Source organism: Rhinatrema bivittatum, chromosome 3 (assembly GCF_901001135.1).
Source record: "Rhinatrema bivittatum chromosome 3, aRhiBiv1.1, whole genome shotgun sequence".
Taxonomy (NCBI): Eukaryota; Metazoa; Chordata; class Amphibia; order Gymnophiona; family Rhinatrematidae; genus Rhinatrema; species Rhinatrema bivittatum.
Window position 1 is genome coordinate 245,296,670 of NC_042617.1, and position 18,259 is coordinate 245,314,928.

The following is an 18,259-nucleotide window of genomic DNA, read 5'->3' on the forward strand; positions in this document are numbered from 1 at the left end:
CCAAGTGGGGGGCCCCCCACCGATGGACGAGAAGTTGCATTGCTTTGTCGGAGAGAGACCACTCTCCGGGTCCAGCAGTTGACGACTGAGGAAGTCCGCCTGGACGTTGTCCACACCGGCGACGTGCGAGGCCGCTAGCCGGACGAGATGACGCTCCGCCCATTGCATCAGCAGCGCCGCCTCGAGCGCGACCTGCGGGCTGCGCGTGCCTCCTTGTCGGTTGATGTAGACCACGGTGGTAGCGTTGTCCGATAGGATTCTGACTTCTCGGTTCCGAAGAAGCGGGAGGAAATGTCGCAGAGCTAGCCGGACCGCTCTGGTTTCCAGACGGTTGATTGACCACTTCGCCTCCACCGTGGACCACGTCCCCTGCGTGGCGCTTCGATCGCAGACTGCACCCCAGCCTGCTAGACTGGCATAGGTGGTCACCACCACCCAATTTGGCAGATCGAGGGACATGCCACGGGCCAGGTTCGGCGGATCCAACCACCAGCCCAGACTGTCCCTGGCATTCTGTGGGAGCGGGAGAATCATCTGATAGTCCTGCAATACTGGTTTCCAACGGGAGAAGAGCGCCCACTGTAAGGTCCTGAGGTGCGCGAAAGCCCAAGGTACAAGGTCGATGGTGGACCCCATCACTCCCAGGAGTTGCAGGTAGTCCCAGGAGGTGGGCTCTGGTAACGCAGAGAACCGTCGTGTGTGATCCCGCAAGGATTGAGCTTTGTCCTGGCGCAGAAAAACTTTGCCCAGTAGGGTGTCGAAAGTTGCCCCCAAAAAAAAACCCAAGCGTTGCGAGGGCATGAGGGAGCTCTTGGAGAAGTTCACTACCCATCCCAGGGAATGTAGAAACCGTACTACTCGAGTCACCGCTGAGCGTCCATGATCGAATGACTTCGCCCGGAGGAGCCAATCGTCCAGATAAGGATGAACCAGGATGCCCTCCTTCCGGAGAGTTGCCGCCACAACTACCATGATCTTGGTGAAGGTGTGCAGCGCCGGCGCCAATCCAAACGCGAGAGCCGTGAACTGAAAATGCTGGTCCAGAATTTTGAAACGAAGGAAACTGTGGTGGTCCGGGCGGATGGGAATGTGCAGGTAGGCCTCCGTTAAGTCCAGGGAGGCGAGGAACTCCCCCTGATGCACCGCCGCAATCACTGACCGGAGCGTTTCCATGCGGAACCGAACGACTCGAAGGGATTTGTTGACTTCCTTGAGGACTAGGATAGGCCGGAAGGAACCGTCCTTCTTTGGTACGACGAAATAGATGGAATAGTGGCCCGAGCCCACCTCTCCGAAGGGCACGGGCGCAGTAGCGCCTATCTCCCGGAGTCTGTCCAGAGTCAGCTGCACCGCTCCTCTCTTGAGGTCCGAGCCACAGGGGGAAAAGATGAACCTTCCCTGCGGGGGGCGGACAAATTCCAATGCGTAGCCGTGTTTTATGGTATCCAGGACCCACTGGTCCGAGGTGATCCGTGCCCACTCCGCTTAGAAATACGTTAGTCGGTCCCCAATCCTGGGGACAGGGGAGTGGGCGAGACTGGCATCATTGTGAAGACTTGGTATAGGGGTTCCCGGTTCCGGGAGTAGTGCGTGCGGGCCGATGCCCGCGGAAGGCGCGCAACCAGGGCTGAGACCTGGGGGCGGATGGCCGGGAGCCCGTCTGTCTGTAGCCCCTGTAGCGCCGTTGCGCTCTGGCTCTGGTCCGAGAAGAAGAAAACGCTCTGGATGGTCGAAACCTATCCTCCAGCAGCCGATGAACAGCGTTCTCCCCCAGGGACTTGATGATCTGGTCCAAATCCTCCCCGAAGAGGAACTTGCCCCTGAAGGGAAGAGAGCCCAGACTGGACTTAGAGGACGTATCAGACGCCCAATTGCGTAGCCACAGTAGTCGTCGTGCTGCCACTACCGAAACCATGGATCTTGTGAGGACCCGAAAAAGGTCGTACGAGGCGTCCGCCCCATACGCCACTGCGGCTTCTAGCCGATCTGCCTGGGCAGCCTCATCGGACGGCAGGTTCTGAGACGTGAGGAGTTGTTGCACCCAAAGGAGACTAGCCCGCTGGGCAAGCGAACTGCACATCACCGCCCGCATACCCAGAGCGGAGACCTCGAAAACCCGCTTAAGGAAAACTTCCAACTTACGATCCTGTGTGTCCCGCAACGCCGCACCTCCCGTCACTGGGATAGTCGTCCTCTTCGTGACCGCCGACACTGCGGAGTCCACCTTTGGGACCTTGATGAGGTCCAGAAAATCTTCGGGGAGCGGGTACAGCTTTTCCATAGCCCGGCTGCTCTTCAGGGAGGCCTCCGGGGTGTCCCATTCCCTGGTGAGAAGTTGTAAAAACGAGTCATGAATGGGAAAAGCCCGAGCCCTCGGCCGGAGTGCCGCCAGGACAGGATCTCCCTTCCTTGAAGAAGTGATGACAGCGGGAGCTACTGGGGCAGGCGGGTCTGGTGGCGGATCCAAATCTAATTCTTGGATGATCTGCGGGATGAGGTCGTCCAGCTCTTCCCTCTGGAAGAGGCGTAGGGTACGCGGATCATCCCCCTCCTGTGTGCCGTCCCCTTGTCCCCCGTCCGGGAGGTCAAGTCCATGTCCCGCTGGGTCTGGCACCGCCCCCACTGCCGCGGGCGTGGATCGGACCCGGGTAGGAAGGCGGGAGGCCCCCACTCCCGGAGGGTCGGGGGGGGCCGGCGTCGAGGGCAACATCCGAGGGATCTTAGGAGGGGGGGGGGGGGGTCCCACAGGTGCTTCCAGCCCCTGCAGATAAGCGGTATGCATGAGCAGGATAAACTCCGGAGAGAACCCCGGCCTGCTCGGGTGCGCTTCGGGGGCGGCGTGGTTCCTGCTCCCTGGCTCTGGGTGCTTGGTTCCTGCACCAAAATCGGGGGAACACCCCCGCTGGTAGAGTCCTCCAGGGATCCGTTCTCCCTCGTGGCCTCCAGGGATCCGTTCCCCCTCGTGGTCTGCGCCTCAGGGCGCTCAGAATGTAAAATGGCCGCCGTTCACGCCAAAAATGGCGGAGTGGCCGGCCCGCACCGCCCGGGCAAAAAAGAGAAATCAGTCAGGGACTGTGAGGTACCTTCCCCCCCGGGAAGGCATCGTGCACAGATGCCCTCCCGGGAAATCCGGGACCCCGGGTCTCCGCAGGCCGCACAGCGGGACGGCCGCGGCATCGGGATCGCTGCAGGAGAAAAGAAAAAGCCACGGGGGGGGGGCCACGCGCACAAAGGCACCGCTGCGGGGGGGGCCCGGTCGGCCCGCACTGCCCGCTGTCTGAAAATAGAGGAGGGTGCCGCGGGGGGGCCTTCCTGGCCACACGACCCGCCCCAGACATCTTTCCCTAAATGGCTCAGCAGCCCATGAGGAGCTGTAAAATGGCCGCGGGTGAGGGAGTAAAGAGCGAAGAGGCCGGCTCCACCGGCTTTCGCGGGCACCGGGGGCTGAGCTGTAAAGGAAAAAAACTACAAAGGAAAAACAAACTTACCCCTGGCTGCAACGAGAAATAAACAGCAAGGCCGCAGAGAAGAGACAAGGAAGATAAGCCACTCCCCAGAAGTTGAAAGAACTCTGCCTTTTTTTTTTTTTTTTTTTTTTTAAACTTAATACAAACTTGATACAAACTTGATCCACAGAAAAAGACAACAAGCCATAATCAAGCAAGAAAGTGAAGGAAAAGGAGGGGAAGCCTGATTCCCCTACTCGCATCTGCTGGAGTCAGAAGATACTGAACTCCTGCAGAGGGGGTAGTAGTATATATGGATACGCCCCCTCAAAGCTTGTGCTGACTCCATCTGCTGGATTGGGGACATAACCCACTGTCTGGACTGATCCAGGTACGTACAGGGAACAGAATGTTTCCATAATTTCTATTTTCAGCACTCTTCCCCCCAGCTGCCTCAAAACATACTTGGTGTGAGCTGAAAATGAAGCCCCCACTAATGCTGCACCCTTCACAGTATTAAAAAGCCTTAGATTACAGAACAAATGGTCCAACGAACCCAGTCTCCTGTCTCATGGCCAATTTGGGTCACATCAAAGTATCTAGCAGATCCTAATGGGGAAACACCTTCCCTGTTGCTCATTTCCCGAAGTGGCAATCCCCAAGCCTACCTGGCTATTAATGGATCAACAGTCCTCCTGAAACCTGTCCAAACCTTTTTATAAACCGAGCTATAGCCAGTGCCCCTTCTAAAGTCACTGCATTGCCTCCCTATCCGCTCCCACAAATAGTTTAAGCTCCTCTTTCTCATCTACAAATGCCTTCACTCTGCAGGATCTCACTATCTCTCCTCTCTTATCTCTCTGTACACCCCTCCTCGTGTACTCTGCTCATCAGACAGATCACTCCTATCTTTGCCCTTCTCTACCACCAATTCCCGACTCCATGCTTTCCACCTGGCTTCGCTGGGTGCTTGGAATAGTCTTTCTGAACTGGTGTGTCATGCTCTCTCTCTCTAACCATGTTTAAATCCCATCTAAAGACCCACCTTTTTGAAACCACTTTTAAATCTTATGCCTGACTGCCTGTCTTGTTAACTAATTTTCTTTTCTTTTTTAACAATTGTCTTGCTTTATGAAATACCACAAGTCTCTCATTTTGTATGTTTGCCTTATTAGATTGTAAGCTCTATTGAGCAGGGACTGTCTTTTTGTATGTTTGTATAGTGCTGCATTTGTCATGTAGCACTACAGAAATTTTAAGTAGTAGTAATAGTAGGAGGAGAAGGGGGGAAACCCAGTCACACTGTTTCTGACAATGATCCTTCCTCTTACTCACTCTCCCTTCAATCCCGCCCTACATTGCCTCCGACCTCTCATCTCTCCACACACCCCTCAAATCAATTCATACTGCACAGCTCCTCGTCCCCTCCCAATTCCCTCACACTCCACAGAACCTCCGATCACCTCATTCACGCTATCTCCTGCATCTCTTCTGGTCCCTTCCCTTATTCCATACACATCCCCATAATCTCCTCCTTCCCACATCCTGTCTCTCACGCTTACATATATACTCCACACCATCTCTAATCCTCTTCCTTATTCTACCTTTATACCCACCTTCTCCTCCCTCACCTCCACAAATCCTCCTTAACTTTCACACACTCACACCCTGTTCCTTCTGATTAGGGTGACCAACTTTTCCAGACCATAACTGAACTACTAGCCAGGGGGTGGGGGAGGGGAGTAAGGGTGTCCCTTCTTAGCCTGAGAACTGGGGGAGGTGGGGAAGGGACAAGAAGGAAGAGGCTATCCTCTCTGAGCCTGAGGATGGGGGGGGGGGGGGTGGAGGGGGAAGTGGTACTGCTATTTTAAAGCAAACAAAATTTTGTATTCCCCTTGCCAATTAATGGCTCATTAAGAAAAAAAAAAAAGTTTACATTAAGGAATGGCAAAATTAATCAATCCCTAGCAGTATTAATTTCAACTCAGCACACACTTTACTGGTGTTTTTCTTCTTATTGCCAAGACCGAGTCTGGGGAGTGCCTTAGATAGGAGCAGCAGAGAAGTGACAGGAAGGCTGCTGTCTGTTCCTGCCATGAAGAGCAGTAGAGGGCTGGCTAGAGAGAAGCAGCTCCTGTTGTGATACTGCAACATGGCTTCAGACGTGGCTAACAGCTGAGGAGGCTCGATCATAAACCTTGAAGCGGATACTGGGTCCTGGCCCTAGTGGAATGAGCTACTACCAGGAGAAAAAGACAGGAAGGGCCAGAGCAAACAGGCAACCCAAAGCACAGAGCTGCTGCTGTTTAATCCATTTTAAAAAAAGTAGGGATGGGGAATGTGGATGAGGTCAGAGAGTAAAAAAAGATGACGAGACCGCTACTGCTGTTTTATGGCTTAGCCCCTGGTCTCCTGCATGGAAAGAGCTGGATTCTGCAGTCCTTTCTGCAGCTGCAGAATCACAGGAGACTAAGGGCCCTGGCAATAGTACTAGCCTTGATCACTTCATCCACAAATCCCATCCTTTAATTGTGTGCTGACTTTCATAACCTGGTTTTAAATCTGCTACCAGTCAGTTTCACGGAATGTCTCCTGTTCTTGTACTTTGGAAGGGTAAATAACTACTCCTTGATCTTTCTTAGATTGCTTCTCATTCTCCCTCAAGTGTATCCACTCAGTTGCAGAACTTAGTGGCAACTTAGTGCCATCCACAAAAAAGCAAATATTTCCTCCACAAAAATACTGGCCCCAGAATCGGTCCCGAAGGCATGTCACTAATCACCTTTCTTTCTTCAGCGTGAACTCCATTTACCACCATACTCTGTTATCTATTCCTCAACAAGTTTCTAATACAGTCCACCATTTGAAGTAAGGCCCTTAGATTGTTCAGTTTATGTATTAGCCTCTTACGTGGAAGAGTGTAAACAGCTTTACTGACACCCAGGAAATCCAGCATCTGCTCTCAATATCATTTTCTGGTAACTCAAAGAAATCCATCAGATTTGTCTGATACAAACTCCCTCTGGTAAAACCATGCTGCCTCAGATCCTGCAACCCCCTGAATTCAAGGTGCTTCACTACCCTTTCCTTCAGAAGAGTATGTGTTTATTTTCCCACCACCAAAGTCAGACTAAGCAGGCTCTTTCCCCTTTGCTATTAAGGGCAAGACGAATAGGAACGGGAGGGGTAGAGAGCCAAAGAAGTGGTGGAACCAGCAGGAATAAGTTTCCTGGGCCAATTTGAGTGGGTAGTCCAGGCCTGGCAGTCACTGAACCTTAAAAAGGAAAGCAGTCAGTGTCTATTCTCCCTTTAAATAATTATTTTCTGTGGTTAGTCCTCCAAAGCACATGTACAGAGTATAAAACAAAACAGTATAACATGCTAACACACTGGAGACCTGTACAACAAGCATCACTGTCCCAGATGTGGGATGATATTTATATAGCAGGGAGGGAGAGGAAATGCATCCCTCCACTATAGTAACAATCTGTCTATTCCAACTGCAAAATTGAAGCATTAAATCTAGAAAACAGAGGACTGTCCGAGGTAATAAAAGAGATGTCATCCCAGACCCAGGGTTAAATGCATGAGAGTAACAAAACTTCTATTTAAACTGAATCAGATGCTGTACCTCTCTGTAGACTCTACTTCTCGCTAATATAGGAAGAAGAAATTTCACCATCCAGAAAGCTATCACAATACAATAGTTACTTACCATGCTACCTTTTCTCTGCATACAATTAAGAAATTTGAAAATCACCTCTCATTTTACTATCAGGGTTCCTCACCCAGTTCCCCAACTCAAATTAAAAAATTCACTACAAAGTTCTAGATCACATCTTCCTTGCCCTTATCGCCTATCCTTCCAACTAGTCCCCAGTCCAGCCAGTTCACTCTAAGAACAATCATTTTCTCACTCAAGGCCTCGCTTATCCATCAGTCATCATCACTTGCATGACATCCGTCGGCATCTCCTGCACTAGAACCCTACTACCTGTCAACATTCCCAAGTCCAGCTTCAGCAGAGAAAGTATTCAGAGCCTTTGAGCAGGGAATGGGGTACCCAATCATCATGCAATAGCAAGTTAACTCAAAGAGGCACTCTGGACAGGTTCTGCAGAGAAAGGAGGTCTGTGCCTTTCAAGAACTGTTGCTCCAATGGCTGGGTTAGATGGGAGGATGTTCAGACTGGAAGGATGAAACCTACAATTATGAATGAAGGCTTGTGGTGCCTCACACTCAACTGAGATGAAAGCCCAAAAGGAGCAAGAAGAAACTGGCAGGCCCAAAAATATACACACAGGGACGTTCAGGGTTGGTAAAATGAAAATTGGAAAAACCTCAAAAATATACGTTATTCAATGTTGTCGTTATTACTCAGCCTTCCCTTACATTTCTTTTAGCCTCATGGGCTTTTTAACTTTATTATTATTTTAATGACCACTGTGTGTTCAATCATCTTAGCTAACAATTCTACTACAGCAGCTAAAACATGCACATTAAGCTCAAAAGGAACTGGATCAGCAAGCCATGTTGATCCAGGTGCTGCAGTTTACATTTTTGCTACTAAACGGTAAAAAAATATCAGTGATTTTGAATTTCATATTTTACATGCCCTTATAGTACCACTAATTTTGTTAAACAAAATAAACCATTCAGACTTTGTAAATTTAATTAGTAACATATCATAAGTATCTAAGTAAACATTTTACTATACAACATCAATGAGAAATTAGTTTATGAAGGCTCTTGCTGATGACTCTTGCAACTTCCTCCTCTCTCCAAAGCCATAAGACACGCACACACAATATATTTAATACATGTAACATACCTTATAGTCAACGCCTCCAATTATTTTCCGAACCAATTTAAATGTTAAGGCCCAAAGCTGAGTCCTTTCCCATTCAAAAGTGTCCGAGTTTATTAACGAGTCACAAACCATCCTAACAAAAGGGAACAAAATCAAACAAGTAATGTATGAAAAAAACAGTTGCTTACCTGTAACGGGGGTTCTCCATAGACAGCAGGATAAATCAGCCTTAATCAATGGGTGATGTCATTTTATGGTATCGACACAGACCTAGCTCTCAGAGCTCAGAAGTCTTTCTGAGCAAGCAAACGAGTTCCCACGTGCTGCCACTTTGTCAGCCCTTCAGTCTCTTTCAGAGCTTTAACCTAAGCTTGGTACACAACTCTCCAGGGAAGCGGGTGGGTAATACATATATGGCTGATTTATCCTGTCTAAGGAGAACCCCCATTACAGGTAAGCAACGTTGCTTTCTCCATTGACAAGCAAGATGAAATCAGCATAACCAATGGACAAATCCAAGCTCAGAGTTGCCTTGCAAAGCAACTAACCGATAGATAACCCAGAAGCCGCCCTGTAGAGAGTGGACTATTGGGTGAATAAGTTGTGCAAAACTGCTTGTCCAAAGTACACTGTCTCTTTGGGACATGCTGTATAGACAGTACTGGGGTGTGAGGGAATGAATGGATAAAGTAGCAGCTTTGCATATCAACAGATGTGGCCTCGGATAAGTCTGGACAGATTCCATAATCTGTAAACCAGCCAGAGTAGCAGTTCCATTAGCCAAATAAGAGTTATTTTGGTAACTGACCTTCCCATTCACACCCCATTACTGTCTATATAACATGTCCTGAAGAGACAGTAACTTTGGAGAGCAGATACCACTTATGAGGCTGCAAGAATCTGCTGAGCCAGTCTGCCAGTGTACGCCTGGGAGATAAGACAATTGGAAGTAAGAGCTTTAATGACAGATCCATAACCAGCTCCGTATGGCCTCTGCGCAAAGGGGTAGATTTTAAAAGAAGCGCGATCAGCCTACTTTTGCTTGCGCATCAGACTCAAGCAAAAGTACGCTGGATTTTAGTAGATACGCGCGGAGCCGCGCGTATCCACTAAAATCCTGGATCGGCGCGCGCAAGGCTATCGATTTTGTATAGCCTGCGCGCGCCGAGCCGCGCTGCCTCCCCCCGTTCCCTCCAAGGCCGCTCCGAAATCGGAGCGGCCTCGGAGGGAACTTTCCTTTGCCCTCCCCTCACCTTACCCTCCCTTCCCCTACCTAACCCACCCACCCGGCCCTGTCTACACCCACCCCTTACCTTTGTCGGGGGATTTACGCCTCCCGGAGGGAGACGTAAATCCCCGCGCGCCAGCGGGCCTGCTGCGCGCCGGGCCGCGACCTGGGGGCGGGTACGGAGGGCGCGGCCACGCCCCCGGGCCGTAGCCACGCCCCGTACCCGCCCCCAAAACGCTGCCGACACGCCCCCGCAACGCCGCGCGCTCCGGCCCCGCCCCCCGACACGCCCCCCTCCGAGAACCCCGGGACGTACGCGAGTCCCGGGGCTCTGCGCGCGCCGGGAGGCCTATGTAAAATAGGCTTCCCGGCGCGCAGGGCCCTGCTCGCGTAAATCCGCCCGGTTTTGGGCGGATTTACGCGAGCAGGGCTCTGAAAATCCGCCCCAAAGGGCGTATGAACCTGTGTCTCCTTGCTTGTTTATACAAAACATGGCCACCTGATTGTCGGTCTGAATTAAGATTCTCTTCTTCAAGAACAGATCTGAGAATGCACTTAATTTGTACCAGATGGCCCACAATTTGAGAAGATTGATCTATAGATGACTTTCTGTTTCAGATTACATCCCTTGGGTCCATGAAACACTGGTGTGTGCCCCCCAACCTCTGGTGAAGGCATCAACAGACAGCAATTTGTTGCACTGGGGAATGCAATGCAAATGCTAAGGCAAGAACTTCTGGATCTAACCATTTTGGAAGTCATGAATATCTGATAACATTTGGAGTAACTGATATCATTGATTCTGAACAATCCACTGAAAGCCCCTCATATGAAGGCAAGTCAGATAAACTACACTGACTACCACCAACACATGGTCCCAATAGACCAAGCAACAACCTTGCTAACATATGGTCTCATAGCAGGAGGGACCTCATGAGGCCCATTAAAACCCCAGCTCTCTCAACCGGAAGGAGAGCCTTCTCCTGAAGCGAGTTAATCCAGGCTCCCATGAACTGGATCCGCTATGATGGGATTAAGATGGATGTTAGGAAACGAAGGATGAAGCCCAGGAACTGAAGAAGTTGAATAATCATGCAGAGGGACTCTGGGACATGAACTGGAAGGAGCCTGCCATGAACCAATTGTCCATGGATGGGAATACAGACTCCCTGTATCCTAGGAATAGCCTAGTGGTTAGAGCAGTGGACTACAAACCAGGAGACCAGAGTTCGAGTCCTGCTGTCACTCCTTTTGACCTTGGGCAAGTCACTTTACCCTCCATTGCCTCAGGTACAAAAAAACTTGGGGGAAGATTTTAAAACCCCTGCGCATGTAAATCCTCCCGGATTTACGCACGCAGGGCACTCGTGCGCCGGCGCGCCTATTTTGCATAGGCCGCCGGCGCGTGCAAAGCCCCGGGACATGCGTAAGTCCCGGGGCTTCCTAAAAGGGGCGGGAGGGGCGTGTCCGGGGCGGTCCAGGGGCGTGGCAACGGTTCAGGGGCGGGCCAGGGAGGGCGGTCCCGAGTCCCCGGCACTGCGGCCTGTGCCGGGGGATGCCGGGGCAGCGCGCGCAAGTTACGCCTGCTTCAAGCAGGCGTAACTTGCCCAACAAAGGTAGGGGGGGATTTAGGTAGGGCTGGGGGGTGGGGTAGATAGGGGAAGGGAGGGAATGGAGGCAGGCTGCGTGGCTCGGCGCGCGCAGGCTGCCAATTTTGCGCAGCCTTGCGCGCGCCGACCCCGGATTTTATAAGATACGCGCGGCTATGCACGTATCTTATAAAATCTGGTGTACTTTTGTTGGCGCCGGTGGCGCCAACAAAAGTACGCGCGCGCATATTTTTTGAAGAACTACCTCTTAGATTGTAAGCCCTCTGGGGATACAGAAATACCTACAGTACCTGAATGTAAACCGATGTGATATCTCAGATTGAATGTCGGTATATAAAAATAACTATGCTGGCCGCCTTCACACCAAGTCTTAGGAATCTTACCCAATGCCACCCTCTGCAGCTCTTCTATATTTTTAGGTGCAGAACTGAATTCTGCCTCACTTAGACAATTAAAGACATCATGATCCGGCGTGAGGATCCATAATGGACATGCGCGCACATGTCTTGAGCCCAAATGGAGGCCTTCTCAGAACATTATCTTTTTTACTTTTTTTTTTCAACAGTAGAACTTACAGTATTTTTCGCTCCATAAGATGCACCTAGGATTCAGAAGGGGAAAATTAAAAAACAAAATGGCGTGCTAAACTGGCTCTGTTCCCGGGCATCTGTGCATCTTATGGAGCAAATTAGGGGTGTGCATACAATGTTTTTTGTCCCAGTTTCATTTTCGGGTCTGGGGGGGGCCATTTCGGTCCACTCCCCGGATCAGAAAACTTATCGTTCTCTTTCGTAGAAAAAAAAAAAAAAAAACCCCACCCCCAACCCTTAAAATTTAATTAATTACAACCACCTATCCTCCTGACCCCCTCCAAGACTTGCCAAAAGTCCCTGGTGTTCCAGCGGGGGGGTCCCAGGAGCGATCTCCTACTCTTGGGCTGTCGGCTGTCAGTAATCAAAAAGGCGCCTGTGGCCCTTTACCCTTATTATGTCACAGGGGCTACCGGTGCGATTGGTCGGCCCCTGTCACATGGTAGGAGCAATGGACGGACGGTACATTCTTGACATGGGCCGTCCATTGCTCCTACCATGTGACAGGGGCCAACCAATGGCACCGGTAGCCCCTGTCACATAGTAAGGGCAAAGGGCCACTGGCGCCATTTTGATTACTGGCAGCCAACAGCCCAAGGGCAGGAGATTGTTCCCAGAACCCCCGCTGGACCACCAGGGACTTTTGGCAAGTCTTGGGGGGGGGGGTCAGGAGGGTGGGGGGGTTGTAGTTCATTTTTTTTATTTCACTCCATAAGACACACAGACATTCCCCCCCCACCCCCACACACACTTTTGGGGGAAAAAAGTGCATCTTATGGAGCAAAAAATACGGTAAAAGTCCTTTTTGAGGGGCTGCCAAGGGAGCAGCACAAAAAGAAAATGCTATTTGCACAAGTAGCAAAAATCACCAAAAGAAGATGAGAGACTAGGAATCCTACTGCATGGTAGCTCGGACAAAGAAAAACTGTAGGGCTCACGAGGCAGTGGCCACACGCGGAAACTCCTATGCATACTCAGAAAGACATCTGAACTTCGGTTCATGTCAGTGTTGCCAGATATCAGCCATTGCTTATGGTTGATTTCATCCTGTTTGTTGATGGAGAAACCAGGTTTTGAATTTCCAAAAAAGAATGTGTGTTAAATATTTGCTTGGACCCAAAAAACAGCAGGGTAGGCGATCCAGTGAAACCGTAGGCAAACAACAAGCAGGAGGATGCCAAAGAGCGTCTTTTTCAAACTTTAATCAAGGAGACGTAAAAACTCAAATAAAATTGCCCGACTCTGGCCGAGTTTCGCCACTTGCGGTGGCTGCCTCAGGGGCTGAGTGATCAAAGAACAGTGTTCAAGTGATGGTCCGAATAAAATCAACAGTGTGTATTCATATCTGCACCAACAGTGTTCGTCTCCTCTCAGTGAAATATTTGGCATCCTCCTGCTTGTTGTTTGTTTAAATATTTGCTTAACATAGTATGTCAATGCCTAAACAAAACACTTATTGTACAAGTAAAGCAAAATTGCTTACCTGTGACAGATTTTCTCCTAGGACAGCAGAATGTTAGTCCTCATATGTGAGTGACATCATCAGATGGACCTGGCATGAGAAATTTTGACTGGCACACTGAGCATGCCCAGCATGCCACTATCCACGTGTCCACTTGGGGTCCCTCTTCAGTCTCATAACATAGAATTCATGAGCGAAAAATTTAAATAACAAAACACAGGAGAACCCAACTCCGTGGGGTGGCAGGTGGGTTTCCTGAGGACTAACATCCTGCTGTCCTAGGAGAACACCTATTTCAGGTAAGCAACTCTGCTTTCTCCTAGAACAAGCAGGATGGTTGTCCTCACATGTGGGTGAAAACCAAGCTACAGGCTGCTCCCGGATTCAGCAAATAGCCCCTAACTGGGTACAACGGGCACAAGAAACTACGGTGCTGCTGGTAACAGAGGGAGGCAGCCTGAACCCTAACAATGGGCCCTAGGTAGGGAGAGTTGAGTTTAAGGCTGGAAGATATTGCAAAGGACAGATTGGCCGAAGCTACTGTCATGCCGGCCATCCTTGTCTAAGAAATAGTGGGCAGCGAACATGTGTAAGAAACTTCATGTCACAGCCCTGCAGATTTCGGCAACGGGAACCACCCGCAAGTGGGCTACTGACGCCACCATTTATTTATTTATTTTTAATTTTTATAGACCGAAGTTCTTGTAGGAACTACAAATCACTCCGGTTTACATACAACTTTGGAATGCCCAAAAAGAGTAGGGGCTTTACATAGAACAATAGAACAAAATAACCAATTAAACATAGTAATATTATAGTGTAAATACAGTATAAATACAAGAAATGTATGAGCTCAAAATCATAGTGCAGTTGGAAAAATCGTAATAGTAAAAAACAGTGAGGTATCCCATAATTTGGGTTTATAATCTTGACTAAGTAGCATTAAATGTCTGGGAAGGCTTGGCGGAAAAGCCAGGTTTTTAGCTTTTTTTTGAACTCCTGATGACCTGGTTCTAGTCTTAGATCTGGGGGGAGCGCGTTCCATTGGTGGGGGCGTCCTGAAGATAGTGCTCGTTTGCTCAGTGATGATTTTACCTGTGGGGCTTGCAGTGTGCCTTTGTATGCGCTTCTAATTGGTCTGGAAGATGTATGAGGTTGAAGTTGGGTGCTTAACATGATCGGAGCAAGATTGTATGTTGCTTTGTGAATGATTGTGAGAACTTTATAGAGGATCCTGTGATTAATAGGAAGCCAGTGTAGGTTATGAAGGATTGGAGTGATATGATCTCTTTTATTAGAGTTTGTGAGTATTCTGGCGGCGGCGTTCTGTACCATTTGTAAGGGTTTGATGGTATTTGTGGGAAGACCGAGAAGGAGGGAGTTGCAATAATCGAGCTTAGAAAGTATGATGGATTGAAGTACTAGCCGGAAGTCAGTGAAGTGAAGGAGGGGTTTTAGCTTTCTGAGGACTTGCAGTTTGTAAAAGCAGTCCTTTTACAAACTTCTAACAGAATGAGCCTTGACACGGCCTCCAAGCTGAAGGCCCATCTGGCACAGCAGAAGGAGATACAATCCGCCAGCCAGTCTGACAGAGCTTGCTTGCCCACGGCAACTCCCAATCTATTCTTGTCGAACGATATGAAGAGTTGTGTGGACTGCCTGTGGTCTGCTGTGCGTTCTAGATAGAAAGCTAAGGCCCTCTTACAAGCCAAAGTATGCAGCACCTGTTCGCCCTGGTGAGAATGAGGGGCAGAACCACCCTATCATGAAAGAATTTCGTGTAGGACGGGTACGACCTAAAGCCTGAAGCTCACTAACCCTGCGCACCAAAGTGACCGCCACCAGGAAGAGAACCTTCCAGGAGAGGAACTTTAGATCACAGGACCACAGAGGCTCAAAAGGATCTCGCATGAGCCATGCCAACATGACATTGAGGTCCCAGTTCACAATGGGAGGCCGGAGGGGAGGCTTCAGCTGAATCAGACCCCGCATAAACTGCGCTACCAAGGGCTGCACAGAGATGGACATAACAGCAACACCTTCATGGTAAGCATTAATGGCACTCAGATGTACCATGACTGAATTGGTTTTCAACCCAGCTTCTGAGAGGTGCCACAGCAGCTTCGGAGTGGGACAGGCGAAAGGAACCAAGCCATGACCTTCGCACCAGACAGAGAACCTCTTCCACTTCAGTCTGTAAGACTTCCTGGTGGAAGGCTTCCTAGATGTAACCAGCACCTGAGACACATCATCAGAGAGGTCAAGGGACTGTAGGACTAGCCTCTCAACATCCAGACCATCAAAGCCAACGAATTGAGGTCTGGATAGCACAGCCTGCCCCAATCTTGTGTGACCAGATAGGGAAAGGTCCCCAGATGGACTGGATCTCTGACCGACAGGTCCCGCAGGAGCAGGAACCAGACGTGTCTTGGCCAATAAGGAGCCTCCAGGATCATGGTCCTCTTGTCCTGCTGGAGCTTCAAGAGAGTCTTCCTTAACAGCGGAAGTGGAGGATACGCATAAGAAGACCCTTGCCCCAATGGCGGGCAAAGGCATCCAAGGCTGGTAGTCCATCTGTCCTGAACAGGGAGCAGAAGTGGCTCACTTTGCTATTGCAAGGGAAGGCAAAAAGGTCCACGTTCGGGGTTCCCTACAGGCGGAAGATCCAGCCCGCTACTGCTGAATCCAGTGCCCACTCGTGTGGTCAGAACGCTCGACTCAGGCGGTCTGCAACCACATTCTCTGTCCCTGCTAGGTACACTGCTTGTAGGAGTATGCCTTGTGACAGAGCTCAGGCTCATATATGCACTACCTCTTGACAGAGGAAGAACGAACCAGTATCCCCCTGTTTGTTTATGTACCACATTGCGGCCTGATTGTCTGTCTGGATCAGGACTGCTTTGTGGGGCAAGCGATCCCGAAACATCCAAAGAGTGTAGCGGATCACCAGAAGCTCCAAAATATAAAACAAACTATATCCAAGTCTGCTTCTGCTATAATAGTTGCAAAGTCAGCAACTTTGTTAATTATACACATGGCTCTCCTGGATGATGTTCAGTTGTACTGTCCAATTCTATTTTCATCTCTTTCTATTTTTCCATTAGCTATTTTATCAGCTATCCAATTTCAACTTCTGCATGTTGTTACTAGATATTATTGCAAGATTGATTTTGGCCTTGTATCCCTTCAGTGCTTACCCAAGTTATCTTTCATGACTTTTTGAGACCCAGTCCACAGCCTAAAAATCACTGCCCTATAATTTTGACTCCATCTCTAAACGCCCTTTTTTTGGAGGTTTAAAGGCCTCTTGTTTTAGCAGCCCCTACCTCAGTCAGATACTCTTGAAACTTATGACCAGGTATGCTGATTTACAGAAGACTCTAATCAGGGTGTTTTTACCAAGGACTTTTTGATTAAGTTAAAGTTGAGAAATCATTTCAAAACTTGGCAGGCAATATTAATTCTTAAAATGTCAAACTTATAACACAAATTCTAAATATCATCTGCTGCTAGCCCTATAACATACCTTGATGGAAGAAGACCGGTTTCCACTGCCATTTCTAGACAATCATAGAGGAAAGAAATTCTTTTAGGGCTGTGTTGCCCATGAATGAATCTTACAATCCACTGGACACATTGATCATGAAATTCCTGGGAAACACAAAAGTAATGTCATTTTGAGCTGATAACGTGGCATATTGCAAACTACAAAGACAACATGACTAAGGCCTGATTCACTAAGCTTTTTCGCCTCCCCCCCCCCCAATAAACAAAGAATGGGAAAAAATTAGATTTAGAAAAAAAAAACAGTGTACCAGTAAACTGATTAAAAAAAGACACAAAGAGGCCAATATTCAGTAGGCTGTTTAGTGAACAAGTTATCCAGCTAAGGTTAGCTGATTAACTTGTCCGGGATATTTAGTGAGATAAATGTCCCATTGAATGTCCTGGATTAAAGCTATGTGGCTAACCTTAGCTGGATAAGTTTAAACATAACCAGATATTCTTTTGAATATCGCTGGACTTGTACCTCCCAGCACGGTAGCCTAGCAATAGCAGAAGCACTAGGTCTAGATCGCGACAGGACACTACAGCGATGCTAGCAGAAGACATTCTAGACATAAGGTATGGGGTAGGGGTGGAAGGGAAAGGGTAGGGATGGGTGATGGGGCGGGAGAGAACCTAGAGAGCTTGAATATTTTTGGTTAAACTGGACAAGGATTGCAAGAATATCCTTGAATGCAAAGCCAAGTCTCACCATGTTGGCAAGGAGAAAGACAAATATAAGGAGGAAAGCATTGAGAAGATGCAGAAATAAAGTGGGTTACTATGCAACACCAATTTAAAAAAAACAAAAACTATTAAAAAATAGGTCAGTCGGGAACAGGAGGTGTTGGGGGGGGGGGGGGGGGGGGGGATTAATAGGCTACGACAATATGGCACTGATAATTTTTTTTATTTAACACAGAAATGGAGCAGGGGCCAGCAGGTTCGGACCCGGAAGTCCTTTGGAGTTTGGGTGGGAGTGACACAAGAGACAGGTTTGGGCCCATAGGCCTGTGATTTTTTTTTTTAAACCAGAACGCTACTTAATCAGCTATATTCTTTTGGAATATAACCGGTTAAGTATAAAGTTATCTGGCCACACAAGGCTGGATAACTTAGCCAGTTACAGTTGAAAATTGGCCAAGTTAGCCAGATAACTTTCGCCCTGGAATGCCCCCAGAATGCCCCTTTTTTTATCCGGCTATAACTAAGTCAGATGACTGGCTGAATATCCCGAAACTTGCCATTTAGAAAGGTAACTTTCAGTTATCCGTCTAAATGTTTTTTAATATCTACCTCAAAATTGTCAAAATATTTCACCTCTTAAAATCCTTCAGGGAACTGAAACATCTGTATTTTAAGCTAACTGTGCATTCTTTTATACTACTTTGGAGTACTATGCCTTGTTACATTAATAAGGCATAATGCTCACACCACAAAGCTGCAAGATGGAAACTCTGGTTCATTTCACCTATCCAGAATGGCCATATAGTGAGTAAACTGAGTCAGTCCTGGTTTTACTCCACTGCATGCATGGAGATGTAGTCCTGATGTTACAGAAATCAAT

The 18,259-nt window shown here is 48.8% G+C and overlaps 1 protein-coding gene across 2 annotated transcripts in view; it reads right to left on the reverse strand.

Annotated features, from left to right (window-relative positions):
- MED23 (mediator complex subunit 23) overlaps positions 1–18,259 on the reverse strand; it is a 330,631-nt gene that overhangs the window by 280,086 nt on the left and 32,286 nt on the right. For both annotated transcript variants that reach the window (XM_029594395.1, XM_029594394.1), the window contains exons 4-5: positions 16,673–16,797; positions 8,278–8,389 (exon numbers count right to left, since the gene is read on the reverse strand). In XM_029594395.1, the coding sequence (XP_029450255.1) occupies positions 8,278–8,389; positions 16,673–16,797 (237 nt within the window). The remainder of the gene's footprint in view (positions 1–8,277; positions 8,390–16,672; positions 16,798–18,259) is intronic.